Source organism: Strongylocentrotus purpuratus, unplaced genomic scaffold, assembly GCF_000002235.5.
Source record: "Strongylocentrotus purpuratus isolate Spur 01 unplaced genomic scaffold, Spur_5.0 spur5_scaffold_21, whole genome shotgun sequence".
Taxonomy (NCBI): Eukaryota; Metazoa; Echinodermata; class Echinoidea; order Camarodonta; family Strongylocentrotidae; genus Strongylocentrotus; species Strongylocentrotus purpuratus.
Genome location: NW_022145607.1, coordinates 5,980,198 through 6,000,852, shown reverse-complemented (window position 1 = coordinate 6,000,852; position 20,655 = coordinate 5,980,198). Strand labels below are relative to the sequence as shown.

The window sequence follows — 20,655 nt, the reverse complement described above, 5'->3', positions numbered from 1 at the left end:
TATCAGTTCTAGGTGGAATACATGTCTCTTTTATATTTTATATATACATCTTTATTGTCTTCATTTTTTGCAGTATATAACCAAATCATTGTAATATTCATGTGGGAAGAAAATGATAGCAATAGTGTAATCTACTTTGTTCACACTGTGATATTCAAATGTTGTTAAGCAAACGACTATTGTCTGTATGAAATTGAATTCCACAAAGATATAGAAGTGTATGTACAGTGGAAGAATACATAAAAAGTGAGAGAGCTGTACAAATTATACATGAATTCTACTTGATTTTTACATGTCTACCATTGTGAAAAACATTTAATCTTTATAGTCAACTCTCTGTTGTTCAAAATAATAAATGTCTTGGCCATAGGAGGGCCAGATATGTACAACATACTCATTTTTGTTGTTCACTTTTCTTCTTGTGTTTTGTGATCCAACATTACTTGCTCTTGCAACAATTCCTCCAGACTTTACCATCAGACATAGCATCATATAAGGTTGGATCTTCCATTGGATTTTATGTTGGGGTTGGGTAGTAAATTAACCATGGATTAATCAGTGATTGAGCTAAGCATGTGTCATACGACCTGTTATAATGGATTTTTAAAAATAATTATTATTATTAAGAAGCATAAGAAAATTAATAGGGCATGTTCGATTTTTCGAATGCAAATAGGAAGAGTCTAATGTCTAAGAGAAAACATCCTGATTAAAAACCTGACAAATTTCAAAATAAAGCAAAATATAACGGACACAAAATTCTGTGATATCACTGGTATGAAATGTATACCCCCCCCCCCCCTCGAGCTGGAATGTTCAGACGATCAGAGTTGTCATGTGTCAATTTTGAACTAGTCAACATTAGTGATAAGATGGCAGCAGGGGAAGGGGGAGCAACTGAAAAAAGATACTTCAAATAATGGGCGGGTTGGCTTGATTTGTGTGTGTTAACGATTCATTCTAGTTGAGAATATTTACAACTTTCACTTTTGTTTTCTTTCTTTTTCTTTTTTTTTCTTTTACTATTTGTAAATTCGACCATTTATAAATCTCTAGTTTTTTTTTCTTCCTTTTCCTTCTTCCTTTTCCTTCTTCCTTTTCCTTTTTTTAATACTAGCACCCCATCCCCCCCTCCCCCACCCCCTCCATCCCCCCCCCCCCCCCCCTTCCCCTCCCACCCACTTGAAAACCTCTCACCGATGGCACTGGCTTGTCATACGTACGGTACGTACTGGCCTTTTCTACAGTTCATCGAACTATTGCACTAGAACACGAATCCGTCGTCTTTACTCGTCGCATGTGTTTGCAAAACATTTCTTGAAACGTCAAGTTATTACAGTCACGATGTCGTCAATTGACATCGAAAAGGTTAAAATCCTTGTTGTGGGGGACTCTGGTAAGTTATGATAGAATTAAAGGTAAATTTAGGCATGTTTGTGGTGGTTACGCGTCTCTTCAATCTTGTGAACAGTCCCGTGTGTTGAGTTGGATGTGTGTGGTGAAAATTTTGAATCTGTACCCAAATTAGTCATGTGAATGAAATAATGCCATGGAAACGTTTTATTCAAATTACAATCGACCTCTCACAAGTCGACGGCGCATGTGTCAAATAACCTCATAAGTCGATGATAAATAAATATCCCAATTTTTCTTCAATTTTCATAGATTTAAGAATCTGTCGAATGATTGCCCCATTTTAAAAATATTATTTTTATTATGAAACAAAACTTCAATAAAAACTAAAGTAGACCTAGATCTAATGAGGATCTGAGACGTTACGGTTGATAACTTCACACTGGCATGGAACCCACCATCGGTATGTACTTGTATTGTGCAGCGGTTTGCCGTGAAACCTGTGAAAAAGTGTATACTGATATCAATGTTTAATATCCGAAAAATATTCCAAAAATAACAAGAAAATTGACACAAAACGTAATAATCTTAACGACTTTTAACTCATGACCTTTATTTGGACATTTAGTGAATATTTACTTCATTTTGGGTATGTTTTAGTAGGGTATCTCCACGCCGGAGTTACAGGTCAAATTTGGGATACGTTTCTGATTTCTGTACAAGTGCCCCAAACTTGGACTCTGATTATCACAACAAACTGCCAAAATATTTTGATTTCAAAGCTAATGGAAGAAATGAATTAATGAAACTTATAAGAACACTGACTAAATCCAGCAAGAAACACTTCATACTGTGTTAGGAACGAGTCAAGTGAACAAGGCATGCCCATGTCATCAATTTGTAATTTGGATCAGAGATTCGGAGTATACATTATCACCGCATGCACCAAATATCTTGTCAATAACATTTTTGATAGGGAGATAGAAGAATGGGATTTCATGTACTAAAACACTTAGAAGTTCATCTGTACTTTCGGGTACGAGCACTAGTACCTTGTTGGTGACTAGCGAACTTATGTCATGATTATGGCAGTTGCAAAAATAATTGGGTGAGAGGGGCCATCAATTTTTATATATTTCTACCACCTACACACAATTCCATTTTGATCTCTCCATTAAAAAGTAAAAATAAAACCAAAGATGACCAACCTAGGCCTATAGATTTCAGATTTGTATTCTTTTTTTACACTGCTCTCCGAGTTATAATAGTATCAATAATAATAATTGTATTTATATATGGCCTTTTCAAGAGGATACAAGGCACTGTCCCTTAGTGTATTAAGAAGAATTGTAGAGGTATGTTGTCAGAAATTTATAGACTAGTGAGCGATATCAATCAGTCATATTTCATGTTGAATCTTTCTTCTTCTTTTTTGCAGGTGTAGGCAAATCATCTCTAGTTCATCTGATATGTCATGGCCAACCCATTCTGAATACCTCATATACTATAGGTGCATCCCTAGATGTAAAGGTATGTGAAACGTTCCAGAATACCATTTATAATGTTGGTGCAAACTTATTTGAAAAACAAGTTTGATACTTTGAGCAACTGTTTTAGGTTCTGTTCATGAAATTACCAGATAATCTTGAATGTTGAGGAAATGTAACTGTTATGAGGAAACTCTATAAGATCCATAATTTGGGATTATATCCATGAATCATTGTAATAATGACAAGCACACATGTCAATCTCTGTACATGTAGCTCATTTTGGCAGTATAAATGCTCTTCATGTTGCATATGATTGTCCCAATTGTTCTCTGGGACTGATTTCTATTCTTACCTTTTGTAATTACCAGTAGTTGATATCTATCATTCTTTTTATACTTGACACATGATTTCAAGAACTTTTCTGATTGGTTAATATTTTAGTTTTGACTGATGATTACAACAGCGCTTCTGATTTGTTAATAATCTAGTTTTGACCGATTGATAAATGCAAGGAATGTTGTGATTGGTTAACGTTTCTCATTCACAGATCCATGAATACAAGGAAGGAACGCCCGCTCAGAAGACATGCTTTGTAGAATTCTGGGATATCGGTGGGTCTGTTAACCATGCTAACAGCAGGCATATATTCTACACAGCACTAAATGGTGAGCTTATAAACCCTATACAAACCTCACATGCTCCATAGCTCAGTACAACCAATTATACAAAGTGATAAAGTCAGAATTTATGAGATCTTTTTTCTTTCACTGGGGCATCAAATTTTGGTAAAAGTAATGTTATGCCCTGCTTCTTCTCGTGTGTAGTACTACAGTACAACAAATGTATACGTTCTAGATATTTGGAAATTACTTCAAGTAAAGCAGGTTGTCTGGCTAGCCCAGTTAATTGCAATAGCCACTTTACAGTAATCTGTTTGGAGCATTCTACAAGTATGTAAAAATGTGGCATACACATTAGAAAGATTCATGAAACAACTTTACACGTACACCTGTATATTAAAAGCACTACTTTTAGAAAAGATCTTTTCTGAGATGTTAAATTTTCTGTTTTGTTACAGGTATCATTCTGGTCCATGATCTAACCAATCGGAAATCACATGCAAACCTTGGCAAGTGGCTGAGTGAGATCCTACAGAGAGAACAGAATAATGGGTCTGAGAGACATAGGACAAGTGTGTAAGTTACACAGGTTTTCACTTCTTTAGCTTTCAAACTGGAAGAATTTTTTGTATAATTTTAATGATAACATAGTTCAGATTGTAATAGTAATAATCAGAATAGTGTGTTCTTGTTTGTCAAACTTGACACTGCTGACACTTTATCAATTATTACCCTGGCTTTAGCATGGCTGCCATTATGTCATTCTAGCATTTCAACAAATTAACTGCTGCCAGGTACCTTTTTACCTCACATTGGTCAAGTGTGACAAATTCAATTTCTTGCCAAAAGACATCAGTGCTGTGGCAGGGATTTGGACTCTGTACCCTGTGGTTCACAGTCTGGTGACTTATTCAGTAGACCACAACACCTCTGCGATTGTGGGGAAAATATGCTCTTCAAAGCATGTGAGATACATGTAATCCTGAATAAGTGATAATATTCGGTAGGTGAGAGGAAAGTGTTAAGATACACTGTCACTCATATAGGTGGAATATTTTTGTTTTACCCCAATTTATGGAATTATTTTTAAAATAATTTAAAAATAATAGATCTAGATAAAAGTATACATTCTCAGATGTTATTGAATAATAATTTGCAAATGTGTGTTTTGCGAAACTGCTAAAGCATGTGTATGCTTCTATGCTTATCAAATAGGGGACCTACACCCTTAAGTCATAAATGACAGTAATGAGGATTAATGCCCCACAAAAGGGCACTAATATAGCATATCGACATGGTTTTGATCCTGGGGCCTCACAGTTACGAGGGCATTGCTTTGTCACTGAACCATGACTGTACGCAGCGGGGGCTAGGTTAGGGGGCTGTTTCCATAAATTATTTAAAAAAACAGAAAATGCAATAATTTTTCAATAATTTATTGCATTTTACCCCGGTTCCAAACATAAAAAAATCCTCTGTGTGCCCATGCCTTGAGCCATAATTTGTCAAATTATTATTCAATAAAATCTGAGAATGTATACTATTATCTAGATCTATTATTTTTAAATTATTTTTTAAATAATTCCATTAATTTGGGTAAAACAAAAATATTCCAACTATATGAGCGAAAGTGTAAATGGTTCAGCTCTGAAGGCAGGTTAGCTTAATTTCAAAGAAGAGAAATCTATGATACAGGGTTGAAACCCGAGTCTGGTAATTATGCTCCAAGAGAAGATATTTTACCTTTAGTCTGTCTTGAGCCAGTTGTAGCGATGGAGACCTGGTAGAAAAATTCTGGTAAAACATTTAATGCCTCTTATCAGCTCGTATCAGCTGGGTAATATTCATAAAGTGCCTCTGAATAGGTTTCCTAGATCTATACAAAAATAAGTATACAAAAATAAGTGTACAAAAGATTCATCAGATTTGAGACCAAATTCCACTTTTCTCTTTCTTTTCTCATTTCTTCACTGAATGCTTAATAGGAGTGAGTATGATCCTGAACAGTTTGCAGGCCACCATACACCCATACTGGTCGTAGGAGTGAAGAAAGATCAGTTAGATACACAAAGACAAAACAAATTACAATCATCTTCAATAGCAGAAGAATGTGGAGCTGATGAAATCAATTTAGTAAGTAGCAATTTGCTTGTTTGTTTGGGTTTTCTGATGATATTCTAGTAATATTCATCTAGAGAAAATATATCTTTCTTCAACTGATAATGAAGGCATATCTACCAGGAAAAGAAATGTGAATTTCAAAGGTTCAGTATTTACTGTTAATTATTATATCCATATTTACGTATTGAATTGCGAGAGAAATAAATTAGTCTGATTTCTAGTTTCTTTTTACATGCAAATCAATAAAGGTTGAAAAGAGATTCATGAATTTTGAAAATATTGAAAGCGGTGTCTTGTATAGTTATCTTTACATTGAAGGCTCGTTCAGAGATATAATGAAGCAAAACCACAGGTTTTTGTTGGTTTTTTAAATGACGTAATGTATATTACGCTTCACATTTCAGAATCTTATTAAACAGAGCTCAGTCAATTTTCCTCTGTTTTGCCCAGTTGCCATTAATTTCATGCTTTTTAAAAGCAAAGTAGCTTATTTGCAGCGATTTACCGCGCCATATCTGTGTCTTAAAGAGGGCATTCCTTAAAAAGTTATGTAATTATATCCCTTTCTTTCAATTTTTCATACATTTTAGAACTGTACAGATGCCAAGCACTTAGCACCAGGGACAACAAATGCTGTCAAATTTAGTCGTTTCTTTGATAAGGTAAAGGAGGGGTGTCAACGATATAGTGTTCTGTAAATGAATGCGATCCTCAACAAAAGTAAATAAATGGTTTATTTTTTAAAAACTTTCTTCCAGCACAGCACATTACCCCCTTTTCTTGTACTGTTACTCTAATTCTTTCTCTTACATGTATTTGCAATTTTGCATCCTCTATTGCCTTTCTATCTGTCTCTTTCTCTTTCTATCTCTTTCTCTCTCTCTCTCTCTCTCTCTCTCTCTCTCTCTCTCTCTTTCATGTGTGTTGCTGTCCATCTGTCTATCTCACAAACACATACCATGTATATATTTTCTTTTTTCTCTCTTGTCTTTCAATGATGACCCCTTTCCAGCTTTTGTTAGATTTGTATTCATATATTTCTCACTTCTAATGTCAAACATTGCATGCTAAATTCAGGAATAATTATTTTGACAATCTACTCATCTAAAACATTAAGTTTTTCAAAACATTTAAAGCTCATCTTCAGTACATTATACATTGCATGCATATCAGCTCTAACCCTCTGACTCTATTCACATTAAAATAATAATTTGATGGCTATCACATAGCTGGAAAGTAAAAAGATGTTCAAGAGCACTTGACCCTCTAACTTAACAAGTTTGATAAGGGCCTATCACCCAAAACATTTCAATTGCAAATTTCAATAAAATCAAAAGTGAAAGTGATTTTTAAGTACATGTTGTCTAGTCTTCATACTCATAGATGCACACTTGCACACTTCGAAATTAATTCTGAGTTAATGAATTTATTACCGTCTTGGCTTTGAAATGATTGTTTACTACCTGTAATAGATGTATGAATGTCCCATGGAGGGGGGGGGGGGGTTCATGTCATTTAATAATTTCTTCGGTGGTGATATGTCCTCTTATGATTTCCAGATTCTTTTATATTTGATTAGTCACACCTTCTCTCCTTTCTTTACATCTCGTGAGTACAATTTGTTGTTACTTTTCTCCAACTGACTCAGTACTTGTCATGTATTTTATCATTTTCTGGTAATACTAACATGAACTCCCTCTATTGTCCTAAAGGTAATATCTCTTCGTTGCGGCCATAGTGCCAAGGACGGTCCCAGAAAGGTGTGTAGCAAGGTCAAAGTTTAAATATTCAATTTGTTTGTTTTCATAGCAGTTACCGTTCACCATCTTTGTGTGTTTTTTATATTACCCCTGTTGACTTGTTTAGAAATTAATCCCTTTTGAGTACCGTAATTCATTTTCTAAAAATAAAAAATTACTCCTTGTAAAAGCATGTATTGGAAGTTGATGAAGTGGACTTAGAAGGAAAAAAAACATGAACGAGGCATGGTAGCATTTAATGTAGGATTGGAATATTGTAAAATACTTTTGTTTTATGACGATATATATTAGTAAGATTATGTTTGTATTATAGTTGAGCTAATCAGTTTGTTTGAAAGGCATTCCAAATGAATACATGAATTGTTTGAAAGCATGTACTTGAACTAGACCAAGGCTGAGAATGTAGCATTTGAATATGTTAATATATTAGTTATGAATATATACATGGCTTGTTACAGTATTTACAACTGTTTGGTAGCTAGTCGTATGTTTTGATGAAGATGTTCTTGTGTTTTGATGAAGATGTTCATGTGTTACATGCTTGAAAATTGTTGTTTTTCATAGATATGATTTGTTATGAATATAAAGGAAATCTAGAATTTCTTTGGTTTTCATCACGATCCTTATTGTAGTACCCATATCAGGTAAATTCAGGTTTTTATATTTCATTCATTTTCCTTTTTTATCCTGCTTTAGCAATCATTGATATGTTCATTTTTTTAAAAATTTTAATCGATTAACTTCATCATAATTCATTTTGATCATCCCTTTTAACTCACCGATTTCACTCCTTGTCTCACACATTCTGATCTTGTCATATATTCCCACTGTGATATCATTTTCTACTTTTATTGAGGCAGCATTCCTCGGCGGGCTGTTTCCATGCATTTTGTTGATTTTTTCTAATTGATATTTGATTGTTTGTAGAGGATGACCACCCTATGGATGCCATCATACATGCCAAAATCACAAACTCACACATGCAACCTTTTGTGCAGTGGTAAAACATGACTTCTGACATACAGTATGCGTGCAGTGATTCCTAATGCATTTATTACAAATAATAAAAAAATAAAAAAATATACATGGATTATTCATTGTGTTTTGTAATTGATATTACATTTCTGGTGTGTGGTGTTTCATCACTCATTAATAACTTTCTACAAGATTTGAGGGTTGATTTATCAGATGGGTAGACATTTCCCTCAATTTCCTTTTTTACCCCCTCATAATGCATATACACTGTACTTTAAATCGCATCGGGCAATTCAAATTATTTTCTACATACATTTATGGGTATTCTTCAGCTAGTCGCCCAACAAAACCTCTTGTGATTTCAGTAAATAAATTTAAATACTACATTTTAGGTTACCGGTAATAAATTTGCTTGTGTAAACTGAATTTTTTTTTATAACTAACCTCACCAATCACATGAGACTGGTTAAACCAATTTAATCGTTGTTGTTGTATTTTTAATTGTTTTTATAGGTAATAGAGAGGAGATACTTCCCACGTGACATGTCCCAGGTTGGTGAATATTTATACAACTGCTGATCATAATCCATGCATAGTAGGCTGTGTAAGTCAAATATATATGTCATGGTGAAAAGATGGAATAGCTCTACTCTTTCCTAACAAATACCTAACAATATTTCCAGGGTCATAAAAATTGAACTGCTGCTAATTGATGCACTGTACACCTAGTATAGTGAATACAATAGTCGCTCCCTACCCTTGACTCACATGCACTATTCCCTGGTTTGTATTTGGTGTGTAATCAACTGCTGACCATAACCAATGCCTATACAGTTAGTCACACATGCTATGTTATATTGCCCACCCTATACTCACCTAACATATTCCCAATTTGGTAAATATGTATCAAAGTTGAAAAAGTGCCACAGAGAAGGATAGATGATTTTCACTTCCAGGGAGTGAAAAGAGGAGTTACACATATACAGCATGTGCTCAGATGAAAATTGCGTTGTAGTTATTTATATCACATACTTAGCCTGTCATTTTAACAACAAACGATCTATGGAGTATCGAAGTATGACATCATATTAGCCAAGTTGTCAAGGTTGCTGGTTCCAAACAATTTTGGACTAAACAATGGCGTGGTGATAACACCAGCTCCAAACATTGCCTGCTCCAGCCCGTTGCTTGAATGATGTCGCTGTGAACCTCATGAGAGGGATCCGTTGTTTGGAACCAGTAACCTGAACAACGAGTGAATATGACGTTCGCACTTCGATACTCTATACTGAGTGACCAGTTCTGAGCTTTTGATGTCTTATGCCCCGGTGACACTTGCCCGCATTTTGGTTTGCGCATAGTTTACGCATAGACACATACTCTTGCGTGTCAATGCGGGAAGTATTTGTGGTAGCTTGCGGGAGGATGCGGGCGGATGCAGGCCGTGCGTGAAATACATTTTCAAAATGTTCAAAGTTTTGGCACAACAAATTTTGTTTGGCAATGTTCATGAACACCTCGTGAACTATGCGCACCCTATGCGTTGCCTAGTCGTGCCAGTGCGCGCTGATGCGTGTCCGATGGCCTAGTGGCACGCATGTTCACGACTAGTTAACAACTAATTTGCGCAAAATTAGCGCATGCCATGCGCATAGTCTACGAATACGTGTCCTGGTGGTTACGCATTGCGTGAACTATTCGTAAAGTAGACGTGACCATGTGTGCCGCTGCGTGCCACTAATTGGCACGCATTGGCACGCTACAAAGCGGGGCAGTGCGGGACCAAAATGCGGGCAAGTGTCAACGAGGCATTATGTAATGGCAATGTTTGCTTGTACATGTACTTCTGTAGATTGACTTTGTGTTAGGCCCTGAGGTTGGCTGGCTTCTTTTTCCTTTGTGACATCTGTGTATATTATGATACTGCCCTGTTAGACATTAAAAATTACTGATGTGCCAAAACTTGGTGGCAAAATAGCTGAAATTATGGTTGTTAGTGGTACACAAACCCTGTTTTAAGAATGCACATATTACTTTTGTTCCGTCTGTTTGCTTGTTTGTATATGCTTGTTTTTATGAGCAAAGGGCTGAAATTTGCTTCCCTTTTTTTTCTTCAAAATAGAGCAGTATACCTTATCCATTTCAACTCGTTTTACATTTTAAGTCATTTTGGTTGTAGAGGAAATATTTTATGTGCATGCTCCAATCGCTTCACAATACTGTCATATATAGATATGTCTCTTGTACAATTTTATATTGGTTTGTTGTTTTTGTTATTGTTCGATTTCCATATTAGTGATGAAAGAAGATTATTGGAAAGGTTTTTATTGTAATGTTCTTCGTTCTCTTTCTTCCAGGCTACTTCTACTCAGGAGAGGAGACGTATTAGTACATCGCAGAATATGAAGAGCCTTCATGCAGACTAGCTGACCAATCATGTGTTAGTACAATCATTTTGTTCGGACAGTAGCATACACTGTAGCTGTATGGAGAGACTCAAATCTGAAAGTCATCTTAACAATTTATGACACGATTCATTTGACCCATTGCTGATGGAATATGGTTGGTTTCTGTATCAAGTCCTGGGGAATGACCGATTCGGTGGTCAACAGGTTAGGATCGTTACGCTGACAAACATTTAGCCGAGAAGTTCTGCTCCATCTGTGACTCGCACTGTACCACAGACACATTTGCACAACAATATTTCCAAGGCAACAATGTTTCCAAGGGCGGCCTACATTATGAAATACAGCATGCTGTATGTTCATATATACCTGTTGTATGTAGCATTGATTTAAATTGCAAAGAAACAAAATTATGGAAATGTGTGTGTATGTATCTGATGAGGCAATCTTTGCCAATTTTCGCTCTACGTTACTACATATACCAATTATTTGCATATGGTATTCAAAACACCCTGAAACATACAAGGACATGTGTTGTGCAGTTGGAAATTTGTTTGTTTAATTGTTTCTCCATAGCATTTCACATTCCATTGAAGATGTCAATCAAGACTTGATATTTTGCTAAGTGAAAATAAATAATATTACTGAGATGAAAATCACGATCTTACAATGTAGCTTATAGGTACATGTATAGACCAGTTCTGGTCATGCGATTGCATTGTGAAAGAAACGTTGTGGAATCGATCAGAAAAGGTTGATCATCTAGCATTTAAGTATTGGTGTGTACTGCAAGGTTCTGGAATCATCAAAATGATAAGAACTTTGACCCATTCTTGGTCAAGTTACAAGCACTGTACACAGAAAGATGTATATGGGACTATGTGATATCTATCCAGACCGGATAGATATAATAATTTACCAAATATATCAATAGGCGGTTTCCCAGCAAACTTTGTATCATCATGTATTAGTCAAAACATATTCTATCACATGATTGGTAATAAGAGCTTCCTTTTCATTTTTTGAGAGGGGGGCGTTTTCAAAACTGGTTTTTACCTTTAAGACTTATATTAGTAACCCAGAGCTCATGTAGCATGTACTTCAAGTAGTTCTGCCTTTCCAAAAATCCATTTTCTCATATTTTGATACCGGTACTCATAAATAACTGCATCGTGTAGGTCTCTTCTTGGTTTTCTTTTCATAGAACAATACAGATTTCTATTATTTGAGTTGATTTGGAGTAAAGATTAAGGATCTTTTTGTAATGTAGACTGTTTTGGGCATGGTTTGTTACCTTTGACAAGGGGGGGAGGGGGTAATTATGTCTGCTGACGTGTAATTTATGTATGTATGTAGCAAAATGTTAGCTAGCCTCGCCTTTACTGTATTGTTCAAGATTACATTATTTTTTAATTAATTCAGATAAATCTTATTTTTTAGTAAAGAGCAAAGAAATTTCAGACACTTATGCTGTACAAGAAACATGGTAGTAATATTTTTTAAATTTAAAACATTTAAAATACAAAATTTGTGATACAAGATTTTCTTTTCCTTTTGAATTGTTGCATAAATGTACATACATATTAATAGATTCTAAAACAACGAACAAGATTATATTTATTGAAATATCTTTTTATTAAACAAGTCATGATTTCATGGCAATTAATATGTACAAATTTGTATATGCTGTACATTATTTGTTTTCCACATTTCATGAAATATTCTGCAATTACATAGCTTGAATAATGAACAGGGGTCTTTTTAAAGATGGCCAAATATAGTGATCGGTTATCCCCTTGACATATTTGTTGAAAAGGCGCAATTTCTAGGTTTCATGAAATTATCTGCAATGTCAAGTTTTTAGTGAACAGTGGTCGTAGACACTTGTTAAAGATGAAAAGATATGAAATAGTCTAGGGCCTTTTTTGTCATTTTTGGACAAAAATTATGGGAAAGCTATTTTTGTCAAAAAGGGGCATTTTCCATGTTTCATGAAATTTTCTGCAATTATATGTTTTGAATAAACAGGGGTCATAGACACCTTTTAAAGATGAAAAGATATGAAAAAGGGCTTATTTGAAAATGTGTCTTTTCTGGCCAAAAACCCCTTGCCATTTTTGTCTAAAAGGCGCTTTTTCTAGGTTTCATGAAATTATCTGCAATAACAAGTTTTGAGTGTAAAGTGGTCGTAGACACTTTCTAAAGATGAAAAGATATGAAAAAAGGGCTTTTATAAAATTTGTCATTTTTGGCCAAAAACCCCTTCCCATTTTTGTCAAAAAGGCACATTTTCTAGGTTTCATGAAATTATCTGCAATTACATGTTTTGAATGAACAGGGGTCATAGACACCTTTTAAATATGAAAAGATATGAAAAAAGGCTTATTTGAAAATTTGTCATTCTTGGGCAAAAATGATTGGCTAATCCTTGCATTTTTTGTCTAAAAGGCGCATTTTCTAGGTTTCATGAAATTATCTCCAATTACATGTTTTGAATGAACAGGGGTCGTAGACACTTTCTAAAGATGAAAAGATATGAAAAAAAGGCCTTTTTGAAAATTTGTCGTATTTGGACAAAAATGATGGGTTAACCTCCTTGACATTTTTGTCAAAAATTTAAGGGGCATTTTCTATGTTTCATGAAATTTTCTGCAATAACATAGTTTGGATAAACAGGGGTCATAGACACCTTCTAGAGATGAAAAGATCAGAAAATAGGCCTTTTTGAAAATGATGGGCCATTGTCAAGAAGGTGCATTTTCCATGTTTCATGAAATTATCTGCAATAACGAGTTTTTAGTGAACAGTGGTCGTAGACACTTTTTAAAGATGAAAAGATATATAAAAAAAAATTTGTTGATAATTTGTAACCCCTTGCCATCTTTGTCATTTTCCACGTTTCATGAAATTATCTACAATAACATGTTTTGAATGAACAGAGGTCATAGACACTTTTTAAAGATGAAAAGATATGAAAAAAGGCCCTTTTGACAATTTGTCGTATTTGGACAAAAATGATGGGTTAACCTCTTGCCATTTTTGTCAAAAAGGTGCATTTTCCACGTTTCATAAAATTATCTGCAATAATATGTTTTTAGTGAACAGGGGTCATAGACACCTTCTAAAGATGAAAAGATATGTAAAAGGCCTTTTTGAAAATTTGTCATTTTTTGACAAAAATGATGGGCATTCATAACCCCTTACCTTTTTTGTCAAAAAGGGGATTTTTCTATGTTTCATGAAATTGTCTGCAACAAAATAGTTTGAATAAACAGGGGTCATAGACACCTTCTAGAGATGAAAAGATAAGTAAATAGGCCATTTTGAAAATTTGTCATTTTGGGCCAAATATAATGGGCTAACCCCTTGCGATTTTTGTCAAAAAGGCGCAATTTCTAGGTATCATGAAATTATCTGCAATAATGAGTTTTTAGTGAACAGTGGCCGTAGACACTGTTTAAAGATGAAAAGATATGAAAAAGGGCCTTTTTGAAAATTGTCATTTTTGGACAAAAACGGGCATTTTTTTCAAAAAGGGGCATTATTAAGGTTTCATAAAATTATCTGCAATAACATAGTTTGAAGAAACAGGGGTCATAGACATCTTCTAGAGATGAAAAGATATGAAAAAAGGCCTTTTTTGAAAATTTGTCATTTTTGGACAAAAATGATGGGTTAACCCCTTGCCATTTTTGTCAAAAACGGGCATTTTCCACGTTTCATAAAATTGTCTGCAATTACATGTTTTGAATGAACAGGAGTCATAGACACCTTCTAAAGATGAAATGATATGAAAAAAGGCTTATTTGAAAATTAGCATTTTGGGCCAAAAATGATGGGCTAACCCCTTGCCATTTTTGTCAAAAAGTGGCATTTTTATGCTAGCCATGCCTTGCTAAAAATTACATTATTTTTGTATTAATTCACCAGGCGAGGCTAAATCTGATTTTAAATAAAGATCAAAGAAATTTCAGTCACTTGAGCTGTACAGAAAACATGTTGGTAATATTTTGTAACTTTTTAAATACAACATTTTTGATGCACGATTTACTTTTCCTTTTGAATTGTTGCATAAATGTACATACATACATGTATTAATAGATTCTAAAACAACAAACAAGATTGTATTTATTGAAATATCTTTTTATTAAACAAGTCATGATTTCATGGCAATTAATATGTACAAATTTGTATATGCTGTACATTATTTGCAACCATTGTTCAATCAGTATAAAATATGTCATGCATAAATTTACATTATTCATTCCACACATACATAGATCTTATACAGATAACTGGTGATTACCTCAGTAACCCTCTGATCAAAAAGGAAAAATAAAATAAGTGATAAATAATTTTTGCTTGTCAATCATCGCCAACATAAAAGACTTGCATTTTAACTTTCCCTTTTTGCAACAGCATGCAAAAATGGACACATCTTGTGCACTTTTGTGCGTTCTCCTTGTGGAATAATATTATTTTTAGAATCATCAAAATAAGATTTTGATGTTAAGTACATTATTTTGTAATTTTATTACAATAAGATATTGATCATTATATTTTGATACAGAAATGCATATTTTAGCATGGCACAGAGAGGTTGCTTATGAGCATTCCATAAATCAGAAGACAAAGTTTAGTCAAGTTCAAGAAAAGGGAAAAAGGGGTTCTCTGGCAACTACAAATACATTCAAGAATGATACTGTTTGGTATACAATCTACTTTGGTATACTCACAGAGTATTAATACTTTATTTATATAACACACATGTCTTGATATCCTACTGTGATAGCCCATTCAATATAAATCTATCTTATTAAGGGCTAACAAAAAGAATTTCCTCCATTATGATGGTACACAAATTATTTTGATCTAATAAGTCATGTCAATTTTAATGCAGGTATGTGCTACATTTCAACACACACCATAATTCATTGTTTTAGTACAAGCACCAGCAAACACTGCTTTTCTTTTATAATTCTTCATTATCACCATATCAGAACAATTCAATATCTAGATTTTAGAGAATATCACATACAGCACACACTTCATTTCAGTTATAGTATTTCTTATTTACAAAGATAACATAATTGCTCATCAACAAAAATTAATGATTCATATAGACAACTCTTAAAGAAAAAATCTTGAGGGCTACTGATAATTAAGTGAGAATTTTTCACCAAAAGGTGTAGCCTATTTAAGTGATTTTTGTTTTGTAATGCTATGATATTCTTAAACAAGATTTTTGGTTTTGTAACATCACAATAACGTTGTACACTTATCACCTACAGTATTGGAAGATAGAAACAGGCATGTCATGTTCATAACAGCCCCCCCCCCCCTTTTTTTTTTCCTCTTTCTCCTGCAAAGGTGATGTGACTCTAGCATTATACATAAATATGCATCCTAAATGATGGCAGTCTTAGCACATCACACCTTACAGTAACATGTAATAATTCATTGCATACAGAAAGAGAAAAGGTAGATTTCACAATGATTGTCACAATTTCTACTTTAAGCACATGATATTGCATAAATTCTTACCAGCTGGATTACAAACAAGAAATTCCTCTCCTTGGAGTTCACCGATTCTCAAATGCATTCAAGAAAATGAATTTAACAAGCAAAACAAAACCTGACGATTCAGAATGGAGGAGTATCTTGGAAACTCACAGATCAAAACAGAATGAGAGTGATATGTGGTGCAGGCATGTCATAACTTGCTACACACAAATGGAAACAAATTTCAGTATATATACCTGTAATGGAGTTTGTGCATCAAATTTTGCCAATGTACAGATACCATACAGGAACACCAAGGACAATTATTGTCCAGTCATTTTTAATTCAACCATCATGATATTACGCTATATTTACTCCCTTTGAATGCACTCTCTGGAAATATTTTAATTAATTGTTTTAAAGGTGTTATCCAATTAACGGTAATAATAATATTTTTTTAAACCAAGCTTCTTGAATGTATTTGTGAACACAGGTGAATTTAGTATCCGCAGGGGCATTGCTACAAAGGGTCAGAAATGAAGGGCATTATCAGGGAAGGGGTCTTGACCTCCCTACCCTATTCAAGATGGTCTAGCAATGGCCCTGGATAAATCAGAGGAGTTGTTCCAAACATGATTAGCATTGGACGGTAGGGCTACATCAGTGGGTAATCCAAAGACATAAATTCATACATGAGGCACAATACACAGGCAATATGCGCTCATTTACACTTGCTTTAATCCAACTTAATTTTAAGCAAGATCTAGACCATGGTTTCAATTAAAAGCCTGTCTGCACTAGTTTGGCCAGGGCAATAAGACCTCCCAGCAAGGTCACTGACAGGTGGTTAGCTCATCAAATCAGCTCTCAATTAACATGTGAAAAAGAGGATTATGGAGGACCAACAGACACCAATCAGGCATTGTTTGCTATATAGAGGGTGCAAGTAGCTACAAGTAGTACACCGGGGCTTTAAGCAAGATCTAGACCATGGTTTCAATTTAGACCACAGATTTTGGCTCAAGATTGGAGGCTCATACTAGACCAGCAGCCTGTAGATTAGGAGTGAACCTTGTATCGTACTGTGGCCAGTAGTCTGGGTAGAGCTTGGAGGCTTGCGTTCCACTGACGTCCAACAGCTTACGGTTCATCAAGGCAAATCTAGAATGAATCAATGAAAAAATAAACTTTGTAAATGATTGATATTGTATCTGACAGTTGCCAATCCAGTGTTTTGATACATAGAGAGTGTGCCAAACTTCGAAAGAACCAGCTCAAAAAAAGTTGGTTTAAATTTAAAGTGGGTAGAGGTTGGGGGAGGGGGGAGATGGGTGATATAGGGCTCCTGTGCAAACTGGATTTACTCACATAGCCTGACAGGAGACCCTTACAAGTCACCTGAAAAATCCTAGGAATACTACATGTATATGTACTACAATAAGTTATAAATCACAGCCAGAACATATCCTTTAAAATGTCATCCCTGTCTTTTGTGTATGCTATGGGGCCATGGGACTTGCTAAGATTAAGTATGTAGCTACATAGAATGAAGGAGGAAGAAGAAGCAAAAAGAAGGGGAAAAAATCAATTCTTACTTGTTCCCTGTCAGACCACAAAGGAACTTCCAATAAGCCGGTCTGATTTGATGAGGTTCAAAGACGGCCTGAGAGGAATAGAACACATATAGATGACATCGAAGAAATATAATGATAAGGCAGGATTTACACAGCTCCTTGTAGGAAATATTGTCTCTAAGCACCAAACAGATAGTATAACTAACCCTGCCATCAGATTCATTTACGCACACAATGTGCACCATCTCCACTCCCTGGGAGCATTCCCACCACATGGTCACCATGAGGGCAAACATGTATGACTATTTATTTTCATCTTATCTATGGATATGTAATATTCAAATTACAAGGTCATGAAAAACTCTACTAGTGGTAAAAAATGGGATATTCAATGATGTACCAGAATGATACTTTCACAAATGTTTACACAATCTACCAAATGTTGGACTAACTATAAAGATGTATATACTCTGTTGGACTCACAGGCCTGCATTCTTCCAAAAATTTCAAACAGACACTGGGCTTAAGCTTTTATTCAGTTTTAACAAAGGAGGTTAGTCTGAGGTCTGAGTTTTCCTTTAGATCCAGGGTCAGGTTTATTAACTGAATAAGTTAAATATAAACCATACGGTTTACCTGTTAAAGACCATGTCGTAAGTGAAAAATGAAACAGATGTCATGTTTCAATTTGCTTTTGTGCACTACTAAAAGGAAATACTTTGTTATTCCTTTATATATATTTATTCAGCTTTTTATTGATATGAAGTTATTTTTTCATTGGATAGGGTTTTTAAAGACCGTCTTCACTAGTTTGGCTAGGAGGGATTAGACCACCCAGGGTGCTCACTGAAAGGTGGCTATCTCATCAACTCAGCTCTCAATTAACATAAGAAAAAGAGGATCACGGAGGACCAACATGCACCGATTCGGTACTGTTTTCTATATAGAGGGAGCAAGTAGCTACAAGTAGTACAGTGGGGCTTTAACTTCAACTATTATCAAGAAGAATACTCACTGCCTGTAGGACAACGGAAGTAGTCAGTGCATAAAGGAGGACATCACCGTGTGGAATGATGGGAAGGTATTTCAAGTCTTGAAGCTTGAAAAAGACGTTCTGGAAGAAAACAATTATATTAACAATGCATCATTATAAGGATTGATAGACAATACAGCATATAAAGAAGAAAGAAAAAACAAGTGAAAGTACTTTCTACATGTTAATTAGGATAAAAGGTTCATAGCCTTTAAGGTATCTAGCAGACACAAAGTTATGTTCAAGTGCTCCAGATGACAGGGCCTATGATATTACAAGTTTTGTATCAAATTCTAAATTTTTCCATCAAGTGAAAAAATTGGAACTAACAGATTTCGAGACTGAAATTATTCTCAATAATATCCTGCATCAACAACTTATTGGTTTTTGATTGGTTGAGAGGTCATCACATGAACAGAAATATTTCAACCATTTTAAGCTTGCTCTGAAAGAGTACTATTTGGTGTTAAACTGCTCACGCGGTGCAATCCATGCTGAGCCACAGTCAGTGAGTTATTCACTGAGTGAGTTATTCTGCTTGAATTTTTGATGTAGGATATAAAACAAATAGCCTACCTTCTTTTTTAGGTACTGGTAAAAACTATGGGCCTTAGTGACTCCAATAGTACTATTGGAGTCACCACATGCCCATAGTTTAAACCAGAACCTCTCAAGACAGTGTATATTTGTATACTATTTCTGAGCCAAGTAAATACCATAAAGTGAAGTGGAAATCCAGCTTACCTCAGCAGCCTTAGATGTGAGATAGAGCGAGAGTGTCTTGCTCCTATAGAACATGGCTGATAGTCCAGCTATGAAACCTGCTAGAAGTCCATGGATGGGGTTGTCTTTGTTCCGTAGCCTACGCAGTAGACAACTGATGCTCTATAATATCAACAAGACAAGAAGCAATTCAAAACACTGAAGTGCAAGAAGGCAAAAGTAATTGGTGGAAGAATGGTTTACTAACTTCGCTTTCGATTTTTGGATTGAAAGTTTGAATAATTGCTCAATATTTTTGACAAGTCCTGACCATTTCATACATACTTTGTTCTATCAAAATCTCTATTCATATTGTTAATAAGACAGCAAGATCTGCATTAGAAAGCATTTCAAGTGAATGGTTTCACTTCACTAAGATAATTTTAAATCAATTGTCCTATTGATCTATGGTAGTTGTAGAAAGACCATGACATACATTGTATCTTGCTCTCAGATAAAGATAGTTTTACCAAGGATGGACAAAATAGTTTGTGTATGATCAACAGTATTAATACTGGACTGAAAAATGCTAAAACTGCTAGTCTTCCTCCATCCTATACATGCTGCTTGTACATGTAAATATTTGTAAATAAATTGTATCATAATGTAAATATCACTCAAATGGACGTAAATTGCGGTTCATACACACACACACACACACACACACACGCACATAGTTTGCAAGAATCTTCAGTCAATTGAAGGAGGCAGACTTTATCAGAAGAAGAAGTATAAGTATAAGTATAAGTATAATAGTTTATTGTCCTTTTCAGGAAATTTGTTTTCCACTGGTTACAGAGTATTGCGATACAGATATATAAATGAAATATTACATGACAGTGATAAACATACACATATGATAAACATACAATAAATGAGGTAATATATATGTAAGCCACGGTATATATGGTGGTTTAAGAGGTAATATCAGATTCCATTTTACAAAATATGAAGCTGAATTATTTAATATCAATGATTATTTCATAGTAAATCTTAAAATGATAATAAATACATAAGTCATTTTTATTGTCATTTGTATTATTGTATTATTATTATTATT

General features: G+C 34.6%; 2 protein-coding genes across 5 annotated transcripts in view; one reads left to right on the top strand and one right to left on the bottom strand.

Moving 5' to 3' along the window:
* The first annotated feature begins 1,244 nt into the window (after positions 1-1,244).
* LOC115928244 (rab-like protein 3) lies at positions 1,245-10,779 on the top strand. 3 transcript variants are annotated; one of them, XM_030995267.1, is made up of 8 exons: positions 1,245-1,396; positions 2,792-2,883; positions 3,391-3,508; positions 3,922-4,039; positions 5,449-5,596; positions 6,175-6,246; positions 8,833-8,871; positions 10,677-10,779. In XM_030995267.1, the coding sequence occupies exons 1-8, from the start codon at positions 1,345-1,347 to the stop codon at positions 10,743-10,745; spliced, it is 708 nt and encodes a 235-aa protein (XP_030851127.1). In that variant the 5' UTR covers positions 1,245-1,344; the 3' UTR covers positions 10,746-10,779. The 3 variants fall into 3 exon arrangements, with proteins under 3 accessions (XP_030851127.1, XP_030851129.1, XP_030851128.1); XM_030995269.1 differs by having other exon boundaries at positions 8,833-8,923; positions 10,677-10,768; XM_030995268.1 differs by lacking the exon at positions 8,833-8,871 and having other exon boundaries at positions 10,677-10,776.
* A 4,664-nt stretch (positions 10,780-15,443) lies between these two features.
* LOC583340 (transmembrane protein 135) overlaps positions 15,444-20,655 on the bottom strand; it is a 35,610-nt gene continuing 30,398 nt past the window's right edge. For both annotated transcript variants that reach the window (XM_030995001.1, XM_030995002.1), the window contains exons 11-14: positions 19,578-19,718; positions 18,816-18,914; positions 17,822-17,889; positions 15,444-17,387 (exon numbers count right to left, since the gene is read on the bottom strand). In XM_030995001.1, coding sequence (XP_030850861.1) covers positions 17,261-17,387; positions 17,822-17,889; positions 18,816-18,914; positions 19,578-19,718 — 435 coding nt within the window. In that variant the 3' untranslated portion in view covers positions 15,444-17,260. The remainder of the gene's footprint in view (positions 17,388-17,821; positions 17,890-18,815; positions 18,915-19,577; positions 19,719-20,655) is intronic.

Bases quoted from the DNA above. Each gene is read 5' to 3' on its own strand.
- LOC115928244 (XM_030995267.1), top strand. From the start codon at position 1,345: ATGTCGTCAATTGACATCGAAAAGGTTAAAATCCTTGTTGTGGGGGAC. The intron at 1,397-2,791 runs GTAAGTTATGAT...TCTTTTTTGCAG, and splicing joins CCTTGTTGTGGGGGACTCTG to GTGTAGGCAAATCATCTCTA. The intron at 5,597-6,174 runs GTAAGTAGCAAT...CATACATTTTAG, and splicing joins GAGCTGATGAAATCAATTTA to AACTGTACAGATGCCAAGCA.